The sequence below is a fragment of the Sinocyclocheilus rhinocerous genome, unplaced genomic scaffold (assembly GCF_001515625.1).
Source record: "Sinocyclocheilus rhinocerous isolate Xijiao unplaced genomic scaffold, SAMN03320098_v1.1 scaffold223, whole genome shotgun sequence".
NCBI lineage: Eukaryota > Metazoa > Chordata > Actinopteri > Cypriniformes > Cyprinidae > Sinocyclocheilus > Sinocyclocheilus rhinocerous.
The window spans coordinates 328645-350200 of record NW_015627230.1 but is presented as its reverse complement, the minus strand read 5'-3'; the positions used below and the strand labels follow the sequence as shown (position 1 = coordinate 350200).

Here is a 21556-nt window from a genome sequence, read left to right as displayed (position 1 = left end):
TATAACGATAACTAGAGTACAACGATAATTAATAACTATAACGATAACTATAGTAATAGCGATAACTGAAATAATTATAATGATAACAATAACTATAATGATAGCTATAACGATAATTATTAACTACTATAACGATAACTGAAATAATTATAATGATAACAATAACTATAATGATAGCTATAACGATAATTATTAACTACTATAACGATAACTGAAATAATTATAATGATAACAATAACTATAATGATAGCTATAACGATAATTATTAACTACTATAACGATAACTGAAATAATTATAATGATAACAATAACTATAATGATAGCTATAACGATAATTATTAACTACTATAACGATAACTGAAATAATTATAATGATAAAAATAACTATAATGATAACTATAACGATAATTAATAACTACTATAACGATAACTATAGTAATAGCGATAGCTGAAATAATTATAATGATAACGATAACGATAATTAATAACTACTATAACGATAACTATAGTAATAGCGATAGCTGAAATAATTATAATGATAACGATAACGATAATTAATAACTACTATAACGATAACTATAGTAATAGCGATAGCTGAAATAATTATAATGATAACGATAACGATAATTAATAACTACTATAACGATAACTATAGTAATAGCGATAGCTGAAATAATTATAATGATAACGATAACGATAATTAATAACTACTATAACGATAACTATAGTAATAGCGATAGCTGAAATAATTATAATGATAACGATAACGATAATTAATAACTACTATAACGATAACTATAGTAATAGCGATAGCTGAAATAATTATAATGATAACGATAACGATAATTAATAACTACTATAACGATAACTATAGTAATAGCGATAGCTGAAATAATTATAATGATAACGATAACGATAATTAATAACTACTATAACGATAACTATAGTAATAGCGATAGCTGAAATAATTATAATGATAACGATAACGATAATTAATAACTACTATAACGATAACTATAGTAATAGCGATAGCTGAAATAATTATAATGATAACGATAACGATAATTAATAACTACTATAACGATAACTATAGTAATAGCGATAGCTGAAATAATTATAATGATAACGATAACGATAATTAATAACTACTATAACGATAACTATAGTAATAGCGATAGCTGAAATAATTATAATGATAACGATAACGATAATTAATAACTACTATAACGATAACTATAGTAATAGCGATAGCTGAAATAATTATAATGATAACGATAACGATAATTAATAACTACTATAACGATAACTATAGTAATAGCGATAGCTGAAATAATTATAATGATAACGATAACGATAATTAATAACTACTATAACGATAACTATAGTAATAGCGATAGCTGAAATAATTATAATGATAACGATAACGATAATTAATAACTACTATAACGATAACTATAGTAATAGCGATAGCTGAAATAATTATAATGATAACGATAACGATAATTAATAACTACTATAACGATAACTATAGTAATAGCGATAGCTGAAATAATTATAATGATAACGATAACGATAATTAATAACTACTATAACGATAACTATAGTAATAGCGATAGCTGAAATAATTATAATGATAACGATAACGATAATTAATAACTACTATAACGATAACTATAGTAATAGCGATAGCTGAAATAATTATAATGATAACGATAACGATAATTAATAACTACTATAACGATAACTATAGTAATAGCGATAGCTGAAATAATTATAATGATAACGATAACGATAATTAATAACTACTATAACGATAACTATAGTAATAGCGATAGCTGAAATAATTATAATGATAACGATAACGATAATTAATAACTACTATAACGATAACTATAGTAATAGCGATAGCTGAAATAATTATAATGATAACGATAACGATAATTAATAACTACTATAACGATAACTATAGTAATAGCGATAGCTGAAATAATTATAATGATAACGATAACGATAATTAATAACTACTATAACGATAACTATAGTAATAGCGATAGCTGAAATAATTATAATGATAACGATAACGATAATTAATAACTACTATAACGATAACTATAGTAATAGCGATAGCTGAAATAATTATAATGATAACGATAACGATAATTAATAACTACTATAACGATAACTATAGTAATAGCGATAGCTGAAATAATTATAATGATAACGATAACGATAATTAATAACTACTATAACGATAACTATAGTAATAGCGATAGCTGAAATAATTATAATGATAACGATAACGATAATTAATAACTACTATAACGATAACTATAGTAATAGCGATAGCTGAAATAATTATAATGATAACGATAACGATAATTAATAACTACTATAACGATAACTATAGTAATAGCGATAGCTGAAATAATTATAATGATAACGATAACGATAATTAATAACTACTATAACGATAACTATAGTAATAGCGATAGCTGAAATAATTATAATGATAACGATAACGATAATTAATAACTACTATAACGATAACTATAGTAATAGCGATAGCTGAAATAATTATAATGATAACGATAACGATAATTAATAACTACTATAACGATAACTATAGTAATAGCGATAGCTGAAATAATTATAATGATAACGATAACGATAATTAATAACTACTATAACGATAACTATAGTAATAGCGATAGCTGAAATAATTATAATGATAACGATAACGATAATTAATAACTACTATAACGATAACTATAGTAATAGCGATAGCTGAAATAATTATAATGATAACGATAACGATAATTAATAACTACTATAACGATAACTATAGTAATAGCGATAGCTGAAATAATTATAATGATAACGATAACGATAATTAATAACTACTATAACGATAACTATAGTAATAGCGATAGCTGAAATAATTATAATGATAACGATAACGATAATTAATAACTACTATAACGATAACTATAGTAATAGCGATAGCTGAAATAATTATAATGATAACGATAACGATAATTAATAACTACTATAACGATAACTATAGTAATAGCGATAGCTGAAATAATTATAATGATAACGATAACGATAATTAATAACTACTATAACGATAACTATAGTAATAGCGATAGCTGAAATAATTATAATGATAACGATAACGATAATTAATAACTACTATAACGATAACTATAGTAATAGCGATAGCTGAAATAATTATAATGATAACGATAACGATAATTAATAACTACTATAACGATAACTATAGTAATAGCGATAGCTGAAATAATTATAATGATAACGATAACGATAATTAATAACTACTATAACGATAACTATAGTAATAGCGATAGCTGAAATAATTATAATGATAACGATAACGATAATTAATAACTACTATAACGATAACTATAGTAATAGCGATAGCTGAAATAATTATAATGATAACGATAACGATAATTAATAACTACTATAACGATAACTATAGTAATAGCGATAGCTGAAATAATTATAATGATAACGATAACGATAATTAATAACTACTATAACGATAACTATAGTAATAGCGATAGCTGAAATAATTATAATGATAACGATAACGATAATTAATAACTACTATAACGATAACTATAGTAATAGCGATAGCTGAAATAATTATAATGATAACGATAACGATAATTAATAACTACTATAACGATAACTATAGTAATAGCGATAGCTGAAATAATTATAATGATAACGATAACGATAATTAATAACTACTATAACGATAACTATAGTAATAGCGATAGCTGAAATAATTATAATGATAACGATAACGATAATTAATAACTACTATAACGATAACTATAGTAATAGCGATAGCTGAAATAATTATAATGATAACGATAACGATAATTAATAACTACTATAACGATAACTATAGTAATAGCGATAGCTGAAATAATTATAATGATAACGATAACGATAATTAATAACTACTATAACGATAACTATAGTAATAGCGATAGCTGAAATAATTATAATGATAACGATAACGATAATTAATAACTACTATAACGATAACTATAGTAATAGTGATAACTGAAATAATTATAATGATAACGATAACCATAATGAATAACTACTGTAACAATAACTATAGTAATAGCGATAACTGAAATAATTATAATGATAACTATAACGATAATTAATAACTACTATAACAATAACTATAGTAATAGCGATAACTGAAATAATTATAATGATAACTATAACGATAATTAATAACTACTATAACAATAACTATAGTAATAGCGATAACTGAAATAATTATAATGATAACTATAACGATAATTAATAACTACTATAACAATAACTATAGTAATAGCGATAACTGAAATAATTATAATGATAACTATAACGATAATTAATAACTACTATAACAATAACTATAGTAATAGCGATAACTGAAATAATTATAATGATAACTATAACGATAATTAATAACTACTATAACAATAACTATAGTAATAGCGATAACTGAAATAATTATAATGATAACTATAACTATAATGATAACTAATAACCATAACAGTTTTAATAACTACTCAAACTCTAAGAGAGTACTTTCGTGATATAGTTTTTATAATCGCTATAAAATAGTGATATCCACACCACAACTATAACATTATAATAGTAACTATAACAATGATAATGACTATAATAGCAATAAATGTATGAAACAGCTTTAATAATCAACACAATTTTACCTAAACATTAACTATAATGAAACTATAATAATAAAAATAACTGTAACAATAACTATAACCATACAGTTTCAATAATCGCTCTAAGAGAATGACAAAGGCCACACCACTACTATAACGTTAACTGTACTAAACACTATAACAATTACTATATATATATATATATATATATTTAACCATACAGTTTTAATAATCGCTCTAAAGGAGAATAGTGAAATCCACACCACAACTAAAACATTAACTATACTACTAATAACTATAACGATAATTATACTAATACAACTATATAACCATACAGTTTTAATAATCGCTCTAACTTTAGGAGAATAGTGAAATCCACACCACACTTATAACGAAAACAGTACAGACGAATGATTTTATATTAGAAATAGATTTTTTTCAAGCTGATGAACGATAAAAACTTTGACAGCCAATCAGAATGCAGCCTGCTTTTTTTGCATCCTGCTGTTTTTATCTGTTGGTGTGGAGACTAATATCGCTATCGTCATAGTTTTAGTCATAGTTATGATGATAGCTATTATTATAATTATTATTATTACGACTTCAAGCTCATAAAGCAACTTCTTAGCAGGACTTGAAGACAACACTTAAAACATTAACCGAATAAACTTCTTCTAAAGTGCCTGATAACTAAAAACAACATCTACGAGAACTTGAAGACAGCGTGTTCCTTTCAGAAGTGTCCTATAGAGAAAGCAGATGACTTCAGTTACACAAACACACCTCAGAAACACAAGCAGCCACTTACTTTTAAGAAAGTTTGGGAAAGCTGTCTGAATTCATAGTGACTTTGAACATTTAACAGAGAGAGCAGAAGAACACTGAACACTGAAAGACATAAACACTGAATATGTAAAAGCATCTGTATGTGAACGCTCATGAACACAAATCCCATCTCAGTGTTTCTTCGGCGAAGGCTTTACTGCTATTTACTGTGTGGCAGGGAAAGACACATCAGCATCTCATAATCTGCCAAACAGATGCTGGAAACATGATCATCTGAAGAGCAAACACGCACTGAACCTGATGCACACGATACAAAACAACCTGCAGGCATACCTACCCCTCACAGGAAACTTTGTGCATTTTTACTTTCTAAAAAAAACTCACTCTGTATGATTTATAAATGGGAACATGGGGTAATGTCCTCATAAGTCACCTTCTCCTTGTAATACCTGTCATACCCATGTCATTATACAAATTTATGTCCTCATATGTCACACACACACACACACACACACGCTGATGAATATGCAGGTGGTTTAATGGAAGTGGGTGTGTCTGAGAGCCTCTGATTGGTCCGTGGCAACTTAAGAGCTGGAATATTGTTACCATAGCAACAGGATGAATGTGATTAATGTTTTTAGATACCTAGAGTTGATTATAGATGCTAACAGAGTGAAAATGAATCTGATAACACGAATAACAAAATCTATCTATCTATCTGTTCTAAACTGAAAACGGTGTGAGACAGCAGGCAAAGTCTGAACAGAAAGAGAAAGCGGTGTGAGTGATGAAGAGCGGCGGACTCATCCTCAGATGTAGGTCACAGATCGACCTCCACTCAAACACTGCAGATCTGCGGCTCCACAGCAATTCTGGGAGTTTTTCACCAGGCTGATGATGAGAGGATGATTTAGTCATTTATGATACAGGATGATGCTGAATATATATCTGATATCTGTGTGTGTGTGTCCTGCAATCAGAGCGACACACACACACACACACACACACACTCACACACTCACTCATTCTTGTGGTTAATGAGTGTTAGCAGCAGTCTCTCTCATCATTAGCAACCCTGTCACTACAGATTAGCACTGCCAAACCCAGCCTCGTCTTCATCACGTGTTATGTTTGCTTGCAGCAACATTTTGCAAACATTTTGCAGCAAGCGAAGAGTTACTTGCACACACACACACACACACTCACTCACACACACTCACACACACACACACTCACTGGCAGTGATTGGCCTCTTGACGGCTTGATTACAGTGCTCAGCCGCTGCAGTGCATTGTGGGAGCCTCCAGTGCCGGTTTCTCCTCAGGTTTCACCTGCTGCTCGGGGAGATTGCACATCTCACATTTCTATTGAGTTTGAAAGAATGTGAGAGTGAAACGCAGACGGGTTCAGACTGATGTCATGATGAACTCATCACTGCCTTCATGTCTGAGCTGTGATTGGCTGCTTCACCTGTCCATCAAACAGTGGGCGGCTTTCCTAATCAGTCACATATTGGAGATTTGTACATTGGAGTGAACGCTGATCATGAAGTGAAGACATCATGTTTGTGTAATTATCCATCTGAATAAACTGATTTAAGTGAACCATGCACAAATGATTCATCAAATCATGCGAGTGAACGATTCATTCATTCGCTCGGATTTGTTTTGAAAAATCATCGATATGAACCAGTTTGTTTAAAATGAGCTGTCCAACTTAGCTGATTCATTTAAGTGAACCATTCAATTGAACTGATTCATTGTAAGAGAACAGTCCAGAAGAATAGATTCTTTTAAGTGAACCGTCCCAATAAGAGTGCGTTTCCCAAAAGCATCGTTAGCTAATTAAGTTCCATTGAACTCTATTGGTAACGACAGAAATTGCAACCAGTTGCATAGATGCTTTTGGGAAACGCACTCTTGATCAGTTTAAGTGAACTGTATGAATTAACCGATTCATTTAAGTGAACCATGCAAATGAACCAATTCACTTAAGTGAACCATCAGAATGAACGATTCATTATAAGTGAACATTCCAAGTGAATGGATTCATTTCAGGGAAATGTCTAAATGAACTAAGTGAACCACCCAAACGGGTGTGTTTCTCAAAAGCATCGTTAGCTAACTATGGTCGCACCCTTGATCAGTTTAAGTGGACTGTACGAATTAACCAACTGATTTAAATGAACCAAGCTTAAATGCACCATGCAAATGAAACGATTCACGTAATGAACCATCAAAATGAACAGTCAGATTCATTACAAGTGAACAGTCCAAATGAACAGATTCATTTAAGTGAATTTTACAAATTAACCAATTCATTTAAGTGAACCGAACATAAATGAACCAATTTAAGTGAAACATTCAAATGAACCGATTCTTTACAAGTGAACAGTCCAAATTAACCAATTCATTTAAGTGAACCGAACATAAATTAACCAATTTAAGTGAACCATACAAATTAACCGATTCTTTACAAGTGAACAGTCCATATTAACCTATTCACTTAAGTGAACCGAACATAAATGAACCAATTTAAGTGAACCATACAAATTAACCGATTCTTTATAAGTGAGCAGTCCAAATGAACAGATTCATTTTAGTGAATTTTACAAATTAACCAAATCATTTAAGTGAACCGAACATAAATGAACCAATTTAAGTGAACCATACAAATGAACCGATTCTTTACAAGTGAACAGTCCAAATGAATGGATTAATTTAAGTGAACCGAACATAAATGAACCAATTTAAGTGAACCATACAAATGAACCGATTCTTTATAAGTGAGCTGTCCAAATGAATGGATTAATTTAAGTGCAAGTCCAAATAAGCCAGCTGATTGAAATGAACAGTCGGAGTGAGGGTGGTTTAGAGCGTGTGTGTCTGTGTGTTGTATGTCACATGTTCACGTGTCTTGCTTGTTTGTATGTAGGTTAAACTCAAGTCGTTTCTCAGGCTTTTTGTATCGGCTGTAAAACAGTGAATCTGCATTATTGTGTGCTAAAAGTGAAGCTGCTTTATTATCGTCATCGGCTGGTTTGAGCTCAGGTTTTGATTGGAGGCGTGTGACTGCTCTGACAGGCTGTTATTATCAAGAGTCTGTCGTTTGAGTTTGTTTTATTCATATCAGTCAACCTCTCGAGTCTCCAGACTTGGGTCATAAGCTAACTTAATATACATGATCAAAATATACTGTACACAAACCTGAGGTCAGGAGTAAATATGTTAAGTAAAAAATATAAATAAAATAAAGGTCAAATTTTCCAGTTCGTTATTGACTATTATTTACATATTTAAATATACTAATTTTATTTTATTGTTGTTGTTGTTACCTAAAACTATTAAAAATCATTTTCATAAACTGAAAGCTGAAAGAAAAAAATATGAATTTTAGATGAAAACCTAGAAAACTTTAAAAACATAGTTAGAAAAAAATTAATTCTGAGTTAGAAATGTTAACTGAAATTAAATATCTTTAACTTGAAGTACTAAAATGACTAAATCTAAAAGTGACGTAAAAATCATTTAAAGCTAAATAGAAATATTAAAATAAACAACAAATTGTTTTTTTAAAGTAAAATTACTAAAGCTAAAATTAAAATGAGAATTGAAAAAATAAAAATTCTATTATATGTGACCCTGGAGCACAAAACCAGTCAAAACCATAAGGGTCAAATTTTGTGAAATTGAGATTTATGCTATTTGAAAAATCTGGAATCTGAGGGTGCAAAAAAATCTAAATATTGAGAAAATCATCTTTAAAGTTGTTCAAATGAAGTTCTTAGCAATGCATATTACTACTCATAAATTAAGTTTTGATATATTTACGGTAGGAGATTTACAAAATATCTTCATGGAACATGATCTTTACTTAATATCCTAATGATTTTTGGCATAAAAGAAAAATGTATAATTTTGACCCATACAATGTATTGTTGGCTATTGCTACAAATATACCCCAGCGACTTAACACTGCTTTTGTGCTGCAGGGACACAAATATTAAGAATCATACTAAAATAACACTGATTTGATGTTGAGGTAAAAGAAGTCTAAATATGTCAGCTTTATCAGGTGAAACTGAAACACTGTCATGATTTGAAGAATGCATGCATTAATCGCCTAATCTGTGTCTGATGAACGTGTTTGTTTGTTAGTGTAGTGTAGCGTTCGAGTTGATGTTGTAAGTGGTTCCCAGCATTTCTTTCTCTGTGTTTGGACTGCTGTCCTGGACCCGGATCAGATGTTTATTGGCAGGCGCTCGGAGCGGAGGATTAATGCTGTTTATTTGCATCCCGTGGATTGGATGAGTGTTCGGTCAATTAGCGATCACTGCTAGATTGTGCTGAAGGAAACGCTGCTCGTTAGAGCCAAAACCGTGATGGGAAGTTAGTCAAACGACAAGATATTCAGCATTTAAATGAGTTCAAGTACAGTCAAACTAGTAGCTAACAACACTGAAGCACAATGACTGAATCAGTCAATTGTTTATGAACCAGTTCTTTTGTCCAAATGAATGGATTTATTTAAGTGAATCATCTAAATTAACCAGTTTAAGTCAACCATTTAAATTAACAGATTCATTTAAGTGAACCAACCAAATGAAGGGATTTTTATTTAAGTGAATAATCCATATTAATGGATTTGTGTGGATGGTTCACTTAAATGAATTGTTTAGTTTAACTCCGTTCACTTAAATGAATCGGTTCATTTGAATGGTTCACTTTAATGAATCCCTTCATTTGGATGGTTCACTCAAATAAATGAATTAATTTGGGTGATTCACAGAAATCTGTTCATTTGGATGATTCACTGAAATGAATCTGTTCATTTGGGCTATTCACTAAAATCTGTTCGTGTGGACGATTTACTTAAATGAATTCATTCATTTAGATGGTTAGTTTGAAATGAATCTGAACATTGGATGGTTCACTTTAAATGAATTTGTTCATTTGGTCTGTTCACTTAAAAGAACCCATTCATTTGGAAGATTCACTCAAAAAAACGTAAGTGAACCATGCAATTGAACAAATTATTTTGGTAAATCATCCAAATGAGCCAATTCATTTAAGTGAACCATCTAAATGAACTGATTCAGATAAGTAAACAATCAAAATAAACCAATTAATTTAAGTGAACCGTTCAAATTAATTGATTTATTCACGTGAAACATGCGAAAGAACTGATTGACTTAAGTGAACCAACCAACGGAACCGATTAATTTAAGTGAACCATCTAAAAGAAATGATTCACATAAGTGAACTATCCAAAAGAACCAATTCATTTAACACAATTTATTTTGGTAAATCATACAAATGAGCCAATTCATTTTAGTAAACCACTTAAATAAACGGATTCACATAAGTGAACTATCCTAAAGAACCAATTCATCCATTCAAATTAATTGATTTATTTAAGAGAAACATGCGAAAGAACGGAGTCACTTAAGTGAATCATCCAAATGAACCGATTCATTTTAAGTGAACCATCTAAATGAACTGATTCACATAAGTGAACTATCCCAAAGAACCAATTCATCAATTCAAATTAATTGATTTATTTACATTTACATTTAGTCATTTGGCAGATGTTTTTATCCAAAGCGACTTACAAATGAGGACAATGGAAACAATTAAAATCAACAAAAGAGCAATAAAATGCAAGTGCTATAACAAGTCTCGGTTAGCCTAACACAGAACATGTAGCAAGTTTTTTTTTTTCTATTTAAGTGAAACATGCGAAAGAACTGATTCACTTAAGTGAATCATCCAAATGAGCCAATTCTTTTTAGTGAACCATTTAAATGAAATGATTCACATAAGTGAACTATCCCAAAGAAACAATTCATCCATTCAAGTTAATTGATTTATTTACGTGAAACATGCGAAAGAACTGATTCACTTAAGTGAATCATCCAAATAAGCCAATTCATGTAAGTGAACCATCTAAATGAACTGATTCACATAAGTGAACTATCCAAAGAACCAATTCATACATTCAAGTTAATTGATTTATTTACGTGAAACATGCGAAAGAACTGATTCGCTTAAGTGAATCATCCAAATAAGCCAATTTATGTAAGTGATCCATCTAAAAGAAATGATTCATATAAGTGAACTATCCCAAAGAAACAATTCATCCATTCAAGTTAATAAACTCATTCATTAAAATTCAAGTGAATCATGCAATTGAACAATACATTTTTTATAAATCATCCAAATGGGCCAATTCATGTAAGTGAACCATCTAAATGAACTGATTCACATAAGTGAACTAACCAAAACAACCAATTCATTCAACACAGTTCATTTTGGTAAATCTTCCAAATGAGCCGATCCATGTAAGTGAACCATCTAAATTAACTGATTCACATAAGTGAACTATCCCAAAAAACCAATTCATCCATTCAAATTAATTGATTTATTTACGTGAAACATGCGAAAGAACTGATTCGCTTAAGTGAACCATCCAACTGAACCGATTCATTTAAGTGAACCATCACAATAATCTGAGTAATTGTAAGAAAAACATTCTTTCTGTGACCTTTTCCTTTAAGTTAGTATGGTTGCAGTGATTCAGTGATTGTTCGTTCCTCTGTGTCCCTGTAGATGGCGTTCACTCGGTGTCGGCTCAGTGTCTGCTGCAGGTCACCATCATCACGGACGAGATGCTCTCCAACAGCATCACGCTGCGATTGGCCGACACGTCGCAGGAGCGCTTCCTCTCGCTCCTATTGGCTCAGTTCCTGGAGGGCGTGGCCCGCGTTCTCTCGGCGTCCCGTGAAGACGTGGTGGTCTTCAACATCCAGGACGACACAGACGTCAGCGCCGGCATCCTGAACGTCAGCCTGTCGGTGGCGGCCCCGGGTCACGGGGTCAGCGGCGGAGGTCGCGTGGAGTTCTTGGGGTCGGAGGAGCTGCAGGAGCGTCTGTATCTGAACCGCAGCCTGCTGGCGCAGATCTCCTCGCAGGTACGGTGGCATGTTGAGAAAATATCCCGCATTTTCATCTACAGTGTGCTGGGAAGGTTACTTTGGAAGTTACCCTATTTGTGTCCCTGCAGCACAAAAGCAGTGTTAAGTCGCTGGGGTATATTTGTAGCAATAGCCAACAATACATTGTATGGGTCAAAATTATACATTTTTCTTTTATGCCAAAAATCATTAGGATATTAAGTAAAGATCATGTTCCATGAAGATATTTTGTAAATGTCCTACCGTAAATATATCAAAACTTAATTTTTGATTAGTAATATGCATTGCTAAGAACTTCATTTGAACAACTTTAAAGATGATTTTCTCAATATTTAGATTTTTTTGCACCCTCAGATTCCAGATTTTCTAATAGTTGTATCTCGGCCAAATATTGTCCTATCCTAACAAACCATACGTCAATGGAAAGCTCATTATTCAGCTTTCAGATGATGTATACATCTCAACTTCGAAAAAATGACCCTTATGACTGGTTTTGTGCTCCAGGGTCACAAATAGTAATTGAATTTAAGTTTGGGCTCTGTTGTTTATTGTAACCGTATAGTAATGTAAAAGTGCTCCCTGTAGTTCAGAGAAGCTGAGGTAGATTTGTATCCCTAAGAAAATACAAATTCCAATTGAATTTATTTAAAGAAAGAGCAATTTGTTCAGTAAACCATTGTTTAATTTTAAAAAAAGCAAGTTATGTTTAGCTTTTTCCTCCTGCTGCACTGAAACCATACCGAACCGTGACGTCAAAACCGAGCTTCGTATCGAACCGTCATGTTTGTGTACCTGTACACCCCTAAGTTGTTGTTTTTTTGCAGGAGGTGCTCCCGTTCGACGACAACATCTGCCTGCGCGAGCCGTGCGAGAACTACATGAAGTGCGTATCCGTGCTGAAGTTCGACAGCCTGGCGCCGTTCGTGGCGTCCGACACCATCCTGTTCCGGCCGATCCACCCGATCGCCGGGCTGCGCTGCCGCTGTCCGCTCGGCTTCACGGGCGACTACTGCGAGACGGAAATCGACCTGTGCTACTCCAAACCCTGCGGCGCTCACGGCGTCTGCCGCAGCCACGAGGGAGGCTTCACCTGCCAGTGTCTCCACGACTACACAGGTGAGAGGGGCGGAGCCTCCACACACAAACACGCCCACATCCCTCTCTCATATTCATATATAAAGAGTTTATGAGGAGTCATGTTTATGAAGTATTTTGTGGAGGTCGAGAAGCCCCTGCAGGTGTGTTTTGATTGCTCTGGTGCTCAGAACATTATGAAGAGAAACGGCTTTAGATTCCAGTCACGTATTCAGACGGCACAGTTTCTCTCAGAACTGAGTTCAGCTCACGACCCCTTTGAGGGTTTGCAAAACACTCGATAATCACAGAGAATAGTAGATGATACGAGATGACGTGACAGTGAGATCTCCAGAGATGAGTCAGAGATGAGATGTGATGATGTTATGAACGGTATATATATAATCTGATGATCTGAGATGTTATGATCAGATGCAGTGTGATGGTCAGAGATGAGATGTTACGATTTTACAATGTTATGATTTTCAGATCAAATGGATTAGGTAAAATATTATGAGATTATCAGAAATGGGATGTTATTGATGAGGGATGAGATGTGATAATCAGATGAAATGTGATGTTGCGAGACGTTATGAGGTAAGATAAAATGATCTGAGATGAGATGTGATCAGGGATTAGATGTGATAATCTGGTGAGATTAGATTATTTGATGAAATGGATTAGGTAAAATATTATGAGATGATCAGAAATGAGATATTATTGATGAAGGACGTGATGTGATAATCAGATGAAATGTGATGATGTAAGATGTTATGAGGTAAAATGAGATGATAAGAGATGAGATATGATTAGGGATGAGATGTGATAATCAAATGCAATGTGATGGTCAGAGATAAGATGTTACATTCAGAGATGAAAAATGCTAATCGTATAAGAGAGGTTATGATCAGAGATGGGATGTGATAATCACATGAGATGTGATCTGAGATGGGATGTGATAATCAGATGCAATGTGATGGTTAGTGATGAGATGTTACAATCAGAGATGAGAGATGATAATCCGATGGGAGATGATCAGAGATGAGATGTGATAATCAGACCAGATGTTATGATCATGGATGAGATGATGAGGCATAATGATGACTTGACATTAAGTAGGATAACCAAAGATAAGATGTGATTGTCAGAAATTAGCGGTGATAAACAGAATTGAGATGTTATGAGAGATGAGATGTGATGAGGTAAGACTTAATGAAGTGAGAAAAGATGATCAGAGATGAGATGTTACAATCAGAGATGCCATATGATAATCAGATGAGATGTGATAATTAAATGCAATGTTATGGTCAGAGATGTGATGTTACGATTTTACAGTGTTATGATTTTCTGAACAAATAGATTAGGTAAGATATTATGTGATAAAATAAGAAGATCAGAAATGAGATATTATTGATGAGGGGTGAGATGTGATAATCAGATGAAATGTGATGAGGTAAGATGAGAGGAGGAGATGAGATGTGATGATCACATGCAATGTGATTGTCAGAGATAAGATGTTACATTCAGAGATGAAAAATGCTAATCGTATAAGAGAGGTTATGATCAGAGATGGGATGTGATAATCACATGAGATGTGATCTGAGATGGGATGTGATAATCAGATGCAACGTGATGGTCAGGGATGAGATGTTACAATCAGAGATGAGAGATGATAATCCGATGGGAGATGATCAGAGATGAGATGTGATAATAAGATGAGCTGTTATGATCAGGGATGAGATGATGAGGCATACTGACTTGAGATTAACCAAAGAAAAGATGTGATTGTCAGAAATGAGCGGTGATAAACAGAATTGAGATATTATGATGAGATGTGATGAGGCATGAAGCAAGATTGCATGACATGATTAGAGATGTGATGTTCAGAAAAAATGGAGACAGTCAGAGAAAAGATCAAATGAGATGTGATGCGGTGAGGTGAGAGGAGATGTGATGAGTAGAGCTGAGCATTGCAAATCTTGTTAGCTCCTGTCTGATAAATGATCTGTGATGTTCCTCGTTTGTGCGTCACTTTGGGTAAAAGTGCCTGCTAAATGAACAGATGTAAATGTGAATGAGATGATGAGCCATGTGCTTTAAAATGCTCTCAAGTCAGAGATCAGAGGTGGTTCTGTGATTTGAATCATCTCTGATCTGATGTAGGTGAGATTTGTGAAAGAACATGTATGTCTTCTGGCAATCGTCTTATGAATGCGGTTCACAGAAGTCATCAGCACCTGAGATTCGCTCTGAATGTAATATAATAGATGAAGTGTGTTGCACAGCTTGTTTAAGATGATGTGTGTCGCAGCCCACATGTTATGATTACATAAGATCTGCGCTCTGTGTGTGTGTGTGTGGGCCGCTTCACGTAAGAGTGTTGTGTAGGTGTGTGCAGGTGTGTAGGAGCTTCAGTGCGTGTTTGTAGAGGACTGGAGTGTATTAAAAGCACTATGAACTGTCTCTCTCTCTGGTTCTGTCAGTTTCTGGCTCCTGCTGTCCTGCCAGCTGCTCCTCCTCTGTGTGTGTGTGTGTGGTGTGAGTGAGTGACTGAGTGTGTGTGAGTGAGTGAGTGTGTGTGTGTGAGTGAGTGAGTGAGTGAGTGAGTGAGTGAGTGTGTGTGTGTGTGTGTGTGTGTGTTGAACATGAGTGTTATTTAACATGTTTGTGACTCATCTCATCTCATCTCTCGTGAGATCTGTTCATTTTGATAAGATGAATCATTCATACTGCTGCTGGAGAGAGAGAGAGAGACATGCGGAGTAAAAGCTGTGTTAATAATTGATGTGATCTCAGCAGACGCTGAACTGATGTGACGATGAGCTTCAGCTCATGAATCACAATCAGCAGTGATAATGTATTTTATGCTGTAAGTAGGGCTGAATTATGACCACAATGAGTGAGACAATAATCACACAATCCATTCCAGACAATTCATTGTAGTGAATCACTTCAAACAAAGTTTATAATGATTGATTTGAATCATAGCTCAACAGTGAACCCTGTATGTTTTTTTGCAATCAAGATGAATCAATACTGAATTTTAACACATGTTCCTGGTCTTAATGTGAACAATTCACTAGTGATGATATTAATTTTGACACTGAATACTGCTGTTTAATGTGTTCAGTTCAGTTAGATAAGCTGATTAGTTTTATTAGTCACACACCCATAGAATGACCCTGACTCAAGATTCATTATAGTGAGTCGTTAATATGATTCATTTGAATCATTGCTCAACTATGAACCCAGTGTAACGCCAGTGTGAACATTTGGTCAAGATGAGTCAAAATGTGAAATTGTTTTGTTTCAGTCATAAAAACTGTTTTGTATTTTTATACTGTATTTAGTTAAATTTATATGTTAATACAATGATTAATTAAATATAAATAAGATAACTAGCTACCATTTCTTAGTATTTTGTAAGGTAGTAAACTACTTTTCCAGAGACGTACCATCGTTTGACAGACGCCGGTTTCTCGTCATTGCCCTTGGAATTGAAGAAGGAGCTTAAACATGAGCGTCGGGTCATTAGTCACTTGATAATGGCTGTAAATGAGGGTTTAACGAGGCTGACCCTGAACTGACTGTGAGTGCTGGTTGCTTGAGTTTTGTCGGGTTCACGCTGAACTTCTCGGAGGATCATGTCGAGTGTGTGTATGAATATGGATGAGCTCTTTGATGTGGAGCCCGTATTTAAAGCTCTGACCTCGTTTCCCATCAAAGACCTTCTGAGAGAATCCAACACACACCGCATCAATATTTCATCACGCGCCGAACCGGCCGCAAACCCAGGGAATGTGTGTGTAAACAGGAAGATGGAGCGACTGGCACGCACACAAATGTTTCCGTTATGATGAGCGTGACGAATCGTCTTTTGTGTGTCGAACAGTGTCGCCTTTGTGTTCTCACACACACACACACACACACACACACACTCTCTCACAATCACACACACACACACACACACAAGCATAAGAAAGAAAACTCAGAAGTGAAATCTCTTAAAAATCTAAGTTTTTCTGTGATGAAATAGAAATCTCAGTTTTAATGTGATGAAATAGAGATCAAACTGAGAGCTTTCTTATTAGAAACAAACTAAATTAATGTCATTTTTGTCAATTTGTTTGTGAAGTGTTATTGAATAAGTGTATTGTTGTATGTAAACTTAAACTTAAAACAGTGATACTGATCACCACAGGACAGAAAAATCACAAATGAGATCTCTTTAATATCTTGTATCTCAAGAGCAATGAGATGAAATGGAGATCAGATTGAAAATGTTGCTCTAGTGTATAGTGATGTTTAATGAATTTAATATCATTATGAGATCTTATCCTTGTTGAAAAAAAACAGCATATGCTGGTTAGGTATGTTTTGAAGCATGACTACTGGTTTGAGCTGGTTTAAGCTGGTCATGTGCTAAGCTGGTCCTAAGCAACTAGTTCCTGCTCATAATCAGCTTAAACCAGCTCAAACCAGCTCATACCAGCTCATGACCAGCTAAGAACCAGCTTAAACCAGCTCCAGATTTGCTCAAGATCCCAAAGTCTCGATCAAAAGTCAGAGATCTCAAACACTTCTCACTGGATGATGACTAGTGCTTCATTTGAGCCTGTTTTAGGAGAAACATCTGAGACAAAGCTGATACTTGAATGAAATGTAACTGAGACCTCTATGAAGTGAGATGTAAAAGAGCAGCGTTTGAGCATTAAAATCTGTTTGTGTTTCAAACTAGACTAATAAACTCTTTCTCTCTGTCCAGCAGGTGAGCGATGCAGGATTTCATTGCGATCCGGCCGCTGTGCAAACATCTTAAACGAGATCTCTTTTGTCTCAGTTGTTTCTCCAGGAGATTAAATTGATATTTGTAAAGTCTCTGGCTTCTCATATGTTTCTCCTGAGAAAAAAAGAGCCCATTAATCTCACTCGTGTCTCCTCTAGAGTTTCGGAAGACATCTCAACTATGTCTCAAACTGTGCTCAGATTTGCTCAAGATCCCAAAGTGTCAAACAAAAGTCTGATATCTCAAACATTTCTCACCAATAATCTCTATACTCTCACTGGATGATAACTAGTGATTCAGTTGGGCCTGTTTCAGGAGAAACATCTGAGACAAAGCTGATATTTCAATGAAATTTAAAATCTCAACTTTGTCTCAAATTGTGCCCAGATTTGCTCAAGATCCCAAAGTCTCGATCAAAAGTCAGAGATCTCAAACACTACTCACTGGATGATGACTAGTGCTTCAGTTGGGCCTGTTTTAGGAGAAACATCTGAGACAAAGCTGATATTTCAACGAAATGTAAAATCTCAACTTTGTCTCAAACTGTGCTCAGATTTGCTCAAGATCCCAAAGTCTCGATCAAAAGTCAGAGATCTCAAACACTTCTCACTGGATGATGACTAGTGCTTCATTTGAGCCTGTTTTAGGAGAAACATCTGAGACAAAGCTGATACTTGAATGAAATGTAACTGAGACCTCTATGAAGTGAGATGTAAAAGAGCAACGTTTGAGCATTAAAATCTGTTTGTGTTTCAAACTAGACTAATAAACTCTTTCTCTCCGTCCAGCGGGTGAGCAATGCAGGATTTCATTGCGATCCGGCCGCTGTGCAAACATCTTAAACTAGATCTCTTTTGTCTCAGTTGTTTCTCCAGGAGATTAAATTGATATTTGTAAAGTCTCTGGCTTCTCATATGTTTCTCCTGAGAAAAAGAGCCCATTAATCTCACTCGTGTCTCCTCTAGAGTTTCGGAAGACATCTCAACTATGTCTCAAACTGTGCTCAGATTTTCTCAAGATCCCAAAGTCTCAGTCAAAAGTCTGATATCTCAAACATTTCTCGCCAAATGATCAGAATCTCACTGGATGATGACTAGTGCTTCAGTTGGGCCTGTTTCAGGAGAAACATCTGAGACAAAGCTGATACTTCAATGAAACGTAACTGAGATCTCTATGAAGTGAGATGTAAATAAGCAACATTTGACCAATAAAATGTATCTCTGTGTTCAAACTGAACTGATGAACTCTGTCTGTCCGGCAGGTGAGCGATGCGAGATCTCGTCGAGCTCGGGCCGCTGTGCCGAGGGCGTGTGTAAGAACGGCGGGACGTGTCTCAATCTGCTGGTGGGCGGCTTCAGGTGCGAGTGTCCTCCCGGAGGCTTCGAGAAGCCCTTCTGCCACATGAGCTCCAGGAACTTCCCTCCGCAGACCTTCATCACCTTCAAGGGTCTCCGGCAGCGCTTCCACTTCACGCTCTCGCTGTCGTGAGTATTTGTCACCGAGATGAAGCCGTCAGCCGTGTTTGTTCATTAGTCAGCGAGTCAATAACACTTAATGAAGCTCCTTCTTCTGGATGTTTGCTCAGTGTCTCGGGAGCTTTTATCCGCTCGTCTCGGAGCGTTATATAACATTATCCAGCGCTATTTGTCGCAAATATTTTTATACCAAAACGTCAGTGTGGTCGTGTTGATCTGTCCGTCTCGAATGGGAAAACAGATGTCCGGATGCTCCTCTGTCTCGGCTTTGCTCTTTTCTTTATCTCTTTCTCTCACGCTTGTTTGCTGATGAATGCTCTGTCAGTAATCTGTTTAGCGTGTGTATAGACTGTGTGTTCAGGACTGATGAGAGCTTTTTTGCGCGGGTTGCTCGGTGCTGATTCTTGTGTTTCGAGGGATGTTTTCCGAAGGTTTAAAGGGTCATATTGTGAGTTTCCAGGACTCAAAACTCTCTGAAAATGTCCAAAATGGACTTGGCGTTAATTGAAACATGAACATGTGATCATGCACATTTACACCAAACAGGAGGAAGTAGGACACCAGGAGAACTAAAAAAATTGAGTCGAATATGATTTACATATAGATGTCTTCAAGGCGCAGTAGCAAAAACAGACTGTCTTTTATTGTACGGATCAGAAAGAGGGTGTAAAGTGATCATGAGAGACTCGATTATGGGCGTTTTTGGTGCATGAAACCTCTAGGAACGTGATGAGAGGAGCTCGGGGAAGATATGAAATGTATGAAACGACCCCATTAACTGTGCCGGAGATAAAGGAGGATGTTGGGGTGATGCTGAAGGACAAATGAAGGGTGTGTGTGTCTCTGGAGATGTGATTATTCTCCTCAGTAACCAGGTCAACAGCGCTAAACCCCACGGCAAAACCACAGTAACAGCCACGAATACACCAGCACATCACACACACACTCGCTCTGAGATTTTAAGATTTAAGTGATATTTGGTGCAATATTAACAGAGCATTAATGCTCTAAAATTCTGACTCTTATTTTTATTATTAATAATAATAATATTAATATGAAATATTATTGTTTTTATTAGTATTAATTGGGGTGGCAGACATATTAAATTAAATTAAATTAAATTAAATTGTCACAAAACATGAATAAACATAAAAAATAATTGTTTGTTTTTTCTCTCATTACATTTGCATTGTATTGGTTTATCAGATGCTTTGATCCAGATGAGGAGCGCGTCTGGTGTTGTTTGAGTTTCTCTGTGTTTTCAGGTTAAATGTTCACCTGCAGTGTAATAATAACAGCGAGGTGTTTTATTTTCGTCTGTTTCCTGCCGTTTTGTGAGCGTTTGTTTGATTGGGTCTGTTTTGGCTGTCGAGTTCGCTCCTGCTGCTGCTCGCTGACCTACTTTAACTTTATAAATGTGAGACAGATACCTGTGAAGATCTGCTGCAGTCGCCGCGCATCACTATAGCAGATAGTCGCTGTTTGTTAGTGCTGTTCAACTCAATCTCTAGTACTAGTGTTGATTGTGAGAGCAGAAGATCACAGAGAACATCCTACTGATGTTACTACAGCAGAAACACTGAGTTTAATCCACACAGACATGTTTGGACTGCTAATGTGAATGATGGACTTAAAGATGTATCCACACACGCACGCACACACACACACACACGCACGCACGCACGCACACACTCACACTCACACTCACTCACACTCACACTCACACTCACACTCACAC

General features: G+C 34.7%; 1 protein-coding gene across 1 annotated transcript in view; it reads left to right on the top strand.

Moving 5' to 3' along the window:
* LOC107723072 (cadherin EGF LAG seven-pass G-type receptor 2-like) overlaps positions 1-21556 on the top strand; it is a 45129-nt gene that overhangs the window by 6942 nt on the left and 16631 nt on the right. Inside the window, 3 exon segments of the mRNA XM_016531580.1 lie at positions 12119-12480; positions 13308-13599; positions 19605-19827. Coding sequence (XP_016387066.1) covers positions 12119-12480; positions 13308-13599; positions 19605-19827 — 877 coding nt within the window.